Source organism: Geotrypetes seraphini, chromosome 5, assembly GCF_902459505.1.
Source record: "Geotrypetes seraphini chromosome 5, aGeoSer1.1, whole genome shotgun sequence".
NCBI classification, from domain to species: domain Eukaryota; kingdom Metazoa; phylum Chordata; class Amphibia; order Gymnophiona; family Dermophiidae; genus Geotrypetes; species Geotrypetes seraphini.
The window spans coordinates 245,067,645-245,079,835 of record NC_047088.1 but is presented as its reverse complement, the minus strand read 5'-3'; the positions used below and the strand labels follow the sequence as shown (position 1 = coordinate 245,079,835).

At 41.0% G+C, this 12,191-nt stretch overlaps 1 protein-coding gene across 3 annotated transcripts in view; it reads left to right on the top strand.

The window, feature by feature from the left end:
• Positions 1-12,191, top strand: part of LOC117361428 (TGF-beta receptor type-2-like) — a 145,448-nt gene that overhangs the window by 111,480 nt on the left and 21,777 nt on the right. For all 3 annotated transcript variants that reach the window (XM_033946746.1, XM_033946743.1, XM_033946744.1), the window contains one exon: positions 5,252-5,454. In XM_033946746.1, coding sequence (XP_033802637.1) covers positions 5,286-5,454 — 169 coding nt within the window. In that variant the 5' untranslated portion in view covers positions 5,252-5,285. The remainder of the gene's footprint in view (positions 1-5,251; positions 5,455-12,191) is intronic.

The following is a 12,191-nucleotide window of genomic DNA, read 5'->3' as shown; positions in this document are numbered from 1 at the left end:
AAGAATTCTATTTCTTTTTTTTTTTTTTTTATGCTTCAGGATAAAGTAGTATATTAGTTGTGTTGATAAAAATTTATAAACATTAGAGGCTCTGGTAGAAACCCGTTTACAAAGTATGTATTCTTCCCAATTAATATTTTCAAATTAATAAAGTCTTTTTGCTTATTTGTAAATGGGTTTCTACCAGAGCCTTTAATTCAGTAGCATAATTAAATGAAATAACTATTTCTGAAGTTTATAGGGACGGGCGGGGACGGAGGGGATTCCTCGCGGGGACGGGTGGGGACGGAGGGGATTCCTCGCGGGGACGGGTGGGGACGGAGGGATTCCTCACGGGGACGGGTGGGGACGGGTGGGATTCCTCGCGGGGACGGGTGGGGACGGGTGGGACTTTGGCGGGGACGGGTGGGAACGGGTGGGATTTCTGTCCCCGCGCAACTCTCTAATTCACACACCCTCCAACCAAAAACGTCAAAAGAAAAAAACTGTTTGACAACCTCCTAGCCATTCGAGCTGCAACACTCGACCCCCAACTCTACAACCAATTGACATCGACCACAGACTGCAAAACCTTCAAAAAGAAATAAAAACACTTCTATTCAAAAAGCACATAAAACCGAACTAACACAATCAGAACTGTCCCAAGCATCACCTGCAACTACTCCATATGTACTTCTGATGTCATGACAATTCAGACATAATTTATGTTATGTTATGTTTGGAATATAAGAAAATTTTCACTGCCTGTTTCTATTCTGACCATTTATTCCGTTTCATGGTCATTACAAAAAATATTTTTTTACATGGGGGGGGGAGGGGTGTCAAAAAATGATGGGCCCCGGGTGCCACATACCCTAGGTATGCCACTGTCTCAGAGTGCTGAGGCTGTAGCTCTAACAACTGCACCAAACACTATTTAATAAAAGTGAGCCAAGGAAAGGGCAATCACGCCATTGTGACATCATTGATGAGGTTGGCTCTTAGGCATTGCTGGAATGAGGCATTATGACATCACAGTATCAGCTCTGATTACCAGAGTCTGAAACTCTTCACACTAAAGAGGAAAGTTATAAGTGTGGGTTATTGTTAAAAGACATATGATTTTAGCTCTAACTCATATGATTTTAGCACAGGTTCCATTTTCTACAATGAGACCTAGTTACTAATAACTAGGGTTAACAGTAAAATAGCACATCTTAACAGTAGCTTACATTGACAACTTCTCCCCCCTTCCCCCCCCCAAGCTTTTGGGAAAAGGAAACATTGTATCTAAACCTCACCATTATACAATCCAGTATATATGCAACAAAGCTATAAAATGGTATTATTTGATTACCATGTAAACTTGAGTATTGGGAGGTTAACTGATTTGTCTTTGTTCGAATAAGAATAATGACTTCTTGGTCCATTGCAATGTTTTTATCACCCACCACAGTTTTAGCTTAACTATACAGATACCCATCACTTCCTTTCTGCAACCCTCAGTATAATTTTTATACTTTGTATTCTGTTCCCCCTACATACATCCAATCCAAAAGAGTCAAAAGAGAATCCTTCAGAAAGCAGAAGAAAGATCCGACTGAAAATAATTGTACACAGCACAAGGAATGACAAGTCAAAAGCAAGGCGCTAATAAGGACGGCAAAGAGAGACCTTGAAAAGAAGATTGTGCAGGAAGCAAAAAAAACACACAGCCAAAACTTTTTGTGGGTATATTAAAAGCAAGAAGATGGTAAGAGAATCAGTTGGACTGCTAGACAACCGAGGGATAAAAGGGACTCTCAGGGAAGACAAAGCCATAGCGAAGAGATTAAATTAATTCTTTGCTTCAATTTTCACTGAGGAAGATATAGGGGAGTTACCAAGGCCAGAAATGGTATTCAATTCTGATGAATCAGAGAAATTCAAACAAATCTCTATAACACTGGAAGATGTAATGGGTCAGTTTGATAAATTGAACAATAGCAAATAACCTGGACCAGATGCTATACATCCCAGAGTGCTGATAGAATTGAAAAATGAACTTGCAGCTATTGTCAGTAACCTATAAATTTTCTCTAAAATCTAGCATAGTACTGGAAGATTAGAGGGTCACAAATGTGATGCCAATTTTTTTAAAAAGTGCCAGAGGTGATCAGGGAAATTATAGACCAGTAAGTCTGATGTCAATACCAGGCAAAATGGTAGAGACTATATTTTAAAGAACAAAATGACAGAATATATACATAAGCATGGATTAAAGATTATCAGACAGATGCCACTAGGCAAAAAGACCATCTTGTCACATTGGTTGTCTAATGAGCCACTGACTTATAGTCACTGGAGATCATTTATGATAATTCATGCCTCTTTGGAATGTAGGCAATTTACGGATCTTGCCACTGGTCCTGGCCATCACTGTTGTCTGATTTGGGAAGAATTCTGGATGGATCTTACTTCTCACGCTCAGAGTCGATTCTTGAATTTGTGACGGGTGGAGGTGGGGGGGGGGAAAGAGGGGAGGGGCGCCACAGCCCCGGGCACCTCTCACCCTTGCTACGCCACTGTCTGAGTAGCCTCAGATTGGCGGTCTGTTAGGATGAGAGACTGGTGTGCTGCCTTTGAGTCAACGAGTGGATCTACAGCTTAAATGATCCACTTCTCTCTTTCCGATAAAAGGCACTGAATCTAAATGTACTCCCCCAACCTTCTGAACATAATTAATCACAGTCTGGATACTGGTTGTTTTCCTGATTTATGGAAATTGGTTATAGTCCATCGTATTAACCACCTTGATCCGACAATAATTGTGAGGGAATGCGGTCTATCAAATAAACTGAACATACAAACATACATGATCTAAAAAATCACACTCTTGGTCCTTCTACCCCCAGTAATTATCAGCCATTTTCAGAGTCTTTACCCAATTATCATCCTACTGCAAGAAAATATTAGCTCTACACTTCAGACAATCAGGATTTAGATCTCACTTCAGTACCAAAATTATTCTGACTGTGCACCTAAGCCAAATTTCACTCCCCAAAACAGGATCGTCTTAGCCATCTCTCGTGATCTGTCAGTGGCATTTGACTTGGTTGATCACCAGCTACTTCTCGCCCACATGTCCTAGTTTTTATCATTTCTTTCAGAATGTCACCTCCACGTCCCCTTCCAAGAAACGGGAGCCAAAATGTGGTATTCCCTAAGGTTGTTCTCGCTCTTTAACCTTTTTTGGGGGGGAAGCCCTCTGGCTTTTCTCATCCAATCCACTGGAACAGGGGTAGGCAATTTCGGTCCTCGAGAGCTGGAGCCAGGTCAGGTTTTCAGGATCTTCACAATAAATATGCATGAGATAGATTTGCATCTCATAAAGGCAGTGCATGTAAATCCATCTCATACATATTCATGGTGGAGATCCTGAAAACCTGACCTGGCTCCAGCTCTCGAGGACCGGAATTGCCTACCCCTGCACTGGAATATCAGCTTACTTTTCCTCTGGACCAACTCCATCCTTTCTATATCTTTTTGAAGGTGCGGCCTCCAGAATTGTATACAATATTCTAAATGAGGTCTCGCCAGAGTCTTATTCAGGGGCATCAATAGCTCCTTTTTCCTACTGGCCAGACCTCTCCCTATGCAATCTAACATCCTTCTAGCTTTCATGGTCACCTTTTCAACCTGTTTTAGAGTATTTTAGCCATTATTTAAATTGTATGTATTGTAATGTATTGCATTGTTATTGTTCTTCGTTTTTACATTGTAAATTTTAAATGTAAATCGCTTAGAATATCCGATTAAGCGATTTATCAAGTCCCATAATAAACTTGAAAACTTGAAACTTGTTTGGCCACCTTAAGAACACCACATACAATCATAAAATATCTGTGGGGGATTTTCATATTGAGAATAGTGTTATCCAGTGGCTTAGTGAGGGTGAGAGCCGCCCGGGACAGTGGTGCTCCCGCTCCTTTCCCAATTTCCTCTGCTGCACTTACGCTCCCCTTCCCTTCCTCCGTCAACGTGCTCCTTGTGACCTTGTCGGCTGTCCTTCTGATGTCACTTCCTATGCACGGCACCCAGACGCGACAGTGGGAGAGACAACACGGTCGTGAGAAGCACGTTGCAGTTGTTGCTCGCAGTGGTGAACCACTAGAGGTGCGGGGGAAGTGAAGGTGCGTGCCCGTGGTGAGGGGAGGAGTGGAGGGCAGGGGGCAGAGAGGAGGAGGGTTGCTGGTGCCCCCGCCAACATAGCGTCTGGGGCAGACTGCCACCCCTTGCTGGTTGCCCGTTGAACACAGGGTTAGTTACAAAATTCTATTACTTACATTTAAGACACGCCAAAGTAACCAACCAGAATTTATCAATAGTTTTCTAGTTCCCCACTGTCCATCTAAAACACTTTGTTCTATGACACAAAACTTTCTAACTTTTCCATCTCTAAAGCATATCAACACGATAAGATCAAATAACTGCAGTGACTGCGCCATCGCTTTGGAATTCTATTTCTAATTACATTCGTGAAGAAGTATTTCTGCTTCATTTTAAAACAAAGCTAAAAATATTTCAAGACGCATTCGATACCTAATTGCCCTTGTAAGGGCTAAACACATGTCTGCAGATGGCAACATCCTTCCCCTCCCTGTCATTTTTCCCTTAATTGTTCTCTTTTTAAAAATATTGTAGTTCCTCCTCTTTTCCCATTTGTTTCTGTCTGTCATTGTTGGTTTTTTTTAAATCTTTATTCATTTTGACATCTTACATCAAGTGTAACAATAATCAACATTGAAATTGAATACATCACTTGAATTTCTATCATATTCAACATTAAAACATAAAGTTTTATCCCTTCCCTCCCACCCCTACTATAATATATATTATCAAATATATTTTATAAAAATTATTTTCTATTGATCTAAACATTTGATAAAATTCAGAACCCTCCAACCCATCCCCGTATTGCAGTGTTCTTATATTGTCCGTCATTGATATTTATTTGATGGTCGGTATATTAAAACCTAATAAACTTGAAACTTGAAACTTTAAATTTATTATGTAGATTTTATTTCTCAAATGTTCATTCCTATTTTATATGACGAAAGCTGTATTTTTATTGTACACCGCTCAGAAGTCTGATTGAGCAGTATAAAAAATTTGTAAATAACTTGAAACATTTTGAATAAAGCAAATCTTTGAACCGTACAAAATTGTCGTTTGTGTTAGCAGAGACTGAAAACTTCCAAGTGATTCAGTTTGTTTCCCTTTTGATTCCCAGGAAACAGACCAACGACAGTGTTCGGCTGAGCACTATGTGCCACCAGCCACAGCTCCCTGTGGAGAATATGATGGTCCTTAACTACAACACATCACGCTGTGTGATGACCTTGCAACCCAGCGTGGAGGGTCTCGCCTACATCTGTGGCTGCGTGGATGACCAGGAATGCAATGACAAACTCTTCTTCGAAAGTCACATTAATGGTGAGAGCTTCCCGCTTACATGCAAGCATGGAAAGTCGCAGCTGCAATATTTCAAGACTCTCATCGCATCCCATTTTGAGCCATTTCACCTTTTACAATGAGCCCAGGTGGATGCGACAAATATTTTGTGGTTCGACTTATAAATGTAATTTGAAAGGTTTCTTACCAATTCAGGTGTGACTTACCCCCTCCCCACTCCCCATTTTACAAAACTAGGATAGCGCTTTTTAGTGCAGGCCGGCACGCTGAATGCTCTGCGCTGCTCCCGACACTCATAGAATTCCTATGAGTGTCGGGAGCAGCGCAGAATATTCAGCGCGCTGGCCTATGCTAAAAACCACTATTGCGGTTTTGTAAAAAGGGGGGGGGGGTAGTTAGGCTCATTGTAAAAGCCGGAATCTCTCCAAATGTAATGCAAAGGGATTTATAAAACATATCCTTTCAACTCAAAGCAGAAATTAATCTGTGCAAAATGTTTTATCAGGGCTGGCTCAACCTACGAATAGGCGAGACCCTGGACTACAGCGCCGGTGATAAAGGACGCCAAAATCCCAGTACACTTTACCTTCAAATGTTGATGGATAGATACTGGACTGGGATTTTGGCATACTTTATTATCAGTGCCCTGAGCTAGTGCCTCATCTGGTCTAGCAGGAGGGGGCATACTGGATCATTGGAGGGGGGGGGGGTCGGCAGAAGAAGAAGGAAAGATACCAGGTTGCAAGGGGTGATGCCAATGCAAAAGTTGGTTCAGGATGCCACAATTCCTTGAGCCAGCCCTGTGTTTCATATTGTTTAAAAAAAAGTGATCAAATACATACAGTATATCATTTTTGTGGGCTGGATATAAGAAAAATTCATCTTTCAAGTTATAAAAAATATCTACAATCACAATAAAAATTTGATGAATCCATTCTGGGTGATGTGCCAGGTTAATCTCTTTCAAATGGATTATGTCACTGAGTTAACACAGGGGCAGACCAATAGTTGTCCACTGCTCGGTGTAGAAATATTTTTTCTACAAGCGTTCAAGAAACTAGCTTCAATGAAGTATGGCATACATGACATAGTAACTTAACATAGTAAATGACAACAGATAAAGACCTGAATGGTCCATCCAGTCTGCCCAAACATACATTCTCTATTATTTCATGATTTAATTTAAATTGTTCTTTTTCTTAGATATTTCTGGGACAGAAAACCAGAGCTCTGCCCAGTACTGTGCTTAGGTTGTATCTACTGGAGTCTCCGTCAAAGCTCACTCCAGCTCATCTAAACCATCCCAGCCCATCCTCAACTGAATGGCCATATACAGGACACAGATCATGCAAGCCTGCCCAGTACTGGCCTTAGTTCTTCAATTTTCTGATTAGAGATCCTCTGTGTTCATCCCACACTTGTTTGAAATCTGTCACCATTTTCTTCTCTACCACCTCCCTTGGGAGTGCATTCCATGCATCAACCACCCTCTCTGAAAAGAAGAATTTCCTAACATTACTCTTGAATCTACCACCCCTCAATCTCAAATGATGCCCTCTGGTTTTACCATTTTCTTTCTCTGGAATAGATTTTGTTCTACGTTAATATCTTTCAAGTATTTGAATGGCTGAATCTCCCCTGTCCCTCCTTTCCTCTAGGGTATACATATTCAGGGCTTCCAGTCTCTCCTCATACTTCTATTGGCACAAACTTACCATTTTCGTCGCCTTTCTCTGGACCGCTTCAAGTCTTATGTCCTTTGCCAGATAAGGTCTCCAAAATTGAACACAATACTCCAAGTGGGGCCTCACCAACAACCTGTACAGGGGCATCAACACCTTCTTTCTTCTACTGGTCAAGCCTCTCTCTATATAGCCTAGCATCCTTCTGGCAACAGCCACCATCTTGTCACACCTTTTCTTTGTCTTTAGATCTTCGGACACTATCACCCCAAGGTCCCTATCCCCATCTGTGCATATCAGCCTCTCACCTCCCAGCACATAAGGCTCCTTCCGATTTCTAATCCCCAAATGCATTACTTTGCATTTCTTTGCATTGAATTTTAGTTGCCAGATATTAGACCATTCCTTTAACTTTTGCAGATCTTTTTTCATGTTTTCCACTCCCTACGTTAGTGTCTACTCTGTTACAAATCTTGGTATTATCCGCAGAGGCAAACCTTTCCTTCTAATCCTTCAGCAATGTCGCTCACAAACATATTGGACAGGATTGGCCACAGCACCAATCCTTGAGGGATTCCACTACTCTCCTTTCCTTCCTCTGAGCAAATTCCATTAACTACCACCCTCTGGCATTTGTCCGCCAACCAGTTTTTAATCCAGTTCACCAGTTTGGGTCCTAACTTCAGCCCTTCAAGTTTGTTCAAGAGCCTCCTACGAAGAACCGTGTCAAAGGCTTTGATGAAATCTAAGTAAATTGCATCTAGCATATGCCCTTGGTCCAATTCTCTGGTTGCCCAATCAAAAAATTCAAGCAGATTTGTTTGGCACAATTTACCTTTAGTATAACATCCAATTGCTCAGTTTCTCAACAGGCATCATCTATCCTGGTTATGGCAGATACACCCAACCCATCCCACACCGCTACTTCTCCTCCTCTGTTTCACTTGGCAAGAATTTCACCCGATTAAGATTCATTTTGTTTTCAGCACAGCCAGGAAGCTCTTCCAGATATTGCTCAGATGAAAGGATAAGCCATAGGATATGTTTTGTAAAATAACAATTGGACTGAAGGTAGAAGCAGCATATTTTTATTATTGTCTGGTGGATGAAAAGTGCTTAACAAGACATAAAAATTGTGTATGTTTCAATGGCCATAAAACAGGGCCATCTTTCATACCAAAGACACTTTTCTCTAGGCCTCAGACACATTGGAGAAAGGGGGGAGGGGAAGAAGATGTCAGTTGGGTTTTATAGATACAAAAGAAGCTTTCAACTACAGAGAGATTCATTTGTTTTATACAATAATTTTTGTTCTGCAGAGATGTGTACTGCAATTGGTTATGGATGATGGTGGGTTGGTCAAGTTGAAGTATGCAGTTCCATCCCTTCTTTGCCTGTATTTGGTTGTAATATTATTTTTACCTGCTGGGAACAACCAGGGAAGGATACATTTGATGTTCATTGTATAAATGAGACTCCCCAGTAGCACCTTCTGTAGCCTCAAGGTTCTGTTCTTGGGCCTGTTCTTAACATTTTTATAAACAATATTGCTGAAGGGCTGTCAGGTAAGAGTTGCATCTTTGCGGATTATACCAAAATCCGCAATAGAGTAGACATCCTGGATGGTGTGAATAACATGAAGAAAGACCTAGCGAAGCTTGAAGAATGGTCTGAAATTTGGCAACTAAAATTTAATGCTAAGAAATGCAAGGTTATGCATTTGGGCTGCAAAAACCCAAAGGAACGGTACAGTTTAGGGGGCGAATAATTTTTGTGCACGACAGAAGAGCAGGACTTGGGTGTGATTGTATGTGATGATCTTAAGATAGCCAAAAGGGTTGAAAAGGTGATGGCGAAAGCTAGAAGGATGCTAGGTTGCATAGGGAGAGGAATGGCCAGTAGGGGAAAGGAGGTATAAGACTCTGGTGAGACCTCATATTGAATATTGTGTACAATTCTGGAGACCACACCTTCAAAAAGATATAAAAAGGATGGAGTTGGTCCAGAGGAAAGCTACTAAAATGGTGCATGGTCTTCATCATAGAGCGTATGGGGACAGACTTAAAGATCTCAATATGAATTCTTTGGAGGAAAGGTGGGAGAGGTGAGATATAAGAGACGTGTAAATGTGTCTCTTATACTTTATAGACTTTATTTTTAAGTAGCAAAGCAGAGGTAACATCTATAAAGTACAAGAGACCAGCGATTACAATTAAGAGATTTTATTTCTTTGCATTTTCCACTAGCTAAAGGTGTTAGATACAAGTTGATTTTTAAGTCCTCTTTTCCTTTTTTTTTTTTATCTTCCTAGAGGCCTTAAATACAGTGGTGGTTATCTACAGTTTCAGAAATCCCTTAAAACCTGGTTGTTTCAGAAATATTTACCATAATGTAAGATGTAGGGGAGAATTCATCAGAGGGCACTAAGCACGTTGACATGCACTAACTGCTAAAGACACCTAATATATTGCTATGGATGTCTTTAGTAGTTAGCTCTTTGATGAATTCCCCCCCTTACCATCTTGGAAGTTGATTGTATTATATAATTCTCTAGGTATTCCTGGACTCTTGTATTTTGTTATCCACATTGAACTTGTCAAGGTATATGTGGAATATAAGTACAGTAAAACCTTGTTTTGCGAGCATAATTAATTCCGGAAGCATGCTTGTAATCCAAAGCACTTATATACCAAAGTGAATTTCTCCATAGGAAATAATGGAAACTCAGATGATTCGTTCCACAACCCCAAAACTTTAATACAAAATACAATACTGTACATACTTGTATTGCAAGACCTCGCTCGTTTTGAACAGTCACTACACTGCGGGTGAATTGGGCATGATGCTTTTATTACATTCAGCCACGCTCAGCGTGAGATGTGCGTATTATGTGCGTGCTTGAACTGCAAGTGCTTGTATTATGCTCAGCGATGTGATGCGACGCACGCATACATGCTTGTACTGCAAGACAACGCTCATTTATTGAGTTAAAATTTAACAAAATGGTCATTATCAAAAAGTTTTGCGTAAATTTCTTTGGAGCAATAAGCCCAGATTGACTTTGGCGCAACTCTCTTTGCCGCTGGGGAGCGGTGGTTTGGCATTCCGGACCTGAGAAAATACATTGTTGCATGTCTCCTCCAACATTTGGTTGACTGGATTAAGAATACTCAATATTATACTCCTGTTTCTCTTGAACAGCAGTTGATGGCACCAACACATTTGTTGTATTATCTCCATGCGAAAAGACCCTATTGGATTTTTCCTACTCGTTTTCATCCTTTGCTGAAATCTATGAGACAGTGTTGGCAATGGTTATGCAAACGTATGTATTTGCCTTTCACCTCAACTGTACTATTGCCCTTGTGGGGGAATTGGGATCTGGATCCGGATGGCTCTAAGACCTACTTGAGGAGCTGGTATGACAAAGGTCTCTGTTATGTGCGGGATGTGGTGACAGCACGAGGCCTTCCTATCTCCTTCCCTGATCTTCAGGCTCGGGTGTCTTGCAGGTTTGAGATTGGCTTTCTTATGGCCAAGTCATCCATTATCTGCATTCCCTGAACCACTCCACTTTGAATGAAGATATGGCGGATATGGTTCAGAAAACTTTGACCCTGTCTCGTCCATCCTGAACCAGTTTATCCTTTCACCCGGTCAGCTTGGGAAGTTTCAGTGTTCCCTGGAACTATGATGCTGTGGTGGTGGTATGGAATCAGGACCTTGCTCCTATCGAGCAGATTATTGGTGAGGGATTGCATCTTCTTATGCGACATCTCCCATGTCTGACTCGCTCGGTGGTGCTGCTGGAACAACACTATAAATTCTTATTGAGACTTTACATCTCCCCATATAGGGCGTTTGTTGCTGGCTTTGCTACTCATGCCGAATGTCCTAAGTGCCACTCAGCACCAGCTGGATTGTTTCACATGTTTTGGTCCTGTGACAGAGTACAAACTTTCTGGTTCTTTGTTGGTTTCCACCTACAGACGATTATAAAAAAAAGAATTCCCCTGAGGACAGATGTTTTGATCTTTCAATTCACCTCTTTGGGATTTTCCAGGGGTAACTCATTGCTGAAAACAGCTTTGTTGTTGTCTCGAAAATGTATCCTTTTGCTCTGGCGGCAAGTGGAGGTGCCTACCCTTACTATGTAGAAAAATGAACTGTTTACCTTGTTAAAGTATTAATATTTGGATGTTAAGAACTGTGGCCCTGGTCAATGGAGGAAATTCCGGGCAGTTTAGGCTCCAGTTTGGGACAGTTTGTCCCATGGCACCCGAAGTGCCCTCTTGAATTTCTGACACTGGAGTGCTTGGAGGTTTGGGGTGGGGTGGGGGGTGGGGAGATTGGTGCTTTGTTTCTTGGTTGGGTCCATTTGCAGATACCACGCAGTAGACACTTTTATTGTGTGTTCTGGTTTTGATTCCTGGTTGTATTTGTTTCAGGATTATTGTATATTTTCTTTGTATTTTCTTTTTTTTTAAATTCTTTATTCATTTTATGTTTAACATCAAGTGCACAGAAAGTAACAACAATTTGACTAATACATCACTTGAAATTCCACAAACATTTTCAATAAATAAAATTTATCCCCTTCCCTTCCACCATACTAATATTAAATAATACATATAATATAGTAAATTCTTCCTTCCCTTCATATCAAATAATGAAATCCAAACGCCCCCCCCCCCCTCACCATTCTTTCATTTATGTTAATCAGGGGAAAATTATATCTATTCATTACAATAATTAGATGCAGAGAAGGCCTTTGATCGGGTGGAATGGACCTTCATGTATCAGGCTATGGATTGGTTTGGTATAGGTCCAGGATTTATACAAATGATTAAAACATTGTATAGCTCCCCTGTTGCTAGATTGTATATTAATAATAATTTTTCAGAGCGTTTTAATTTTCTTTGTATTTTCATCTAATATAATAAAATGCTAGGCCGCGCATGCGCACTAAAAAAAACGTGTTCCCTGAGCTGTCCCGTTTTTTTTTAGTGCGCATGCGCGGGTTGTACGTCACCAAACTCGGCAACGCAAGCCATGTCCGCAGTCGGCCTCGAGCTC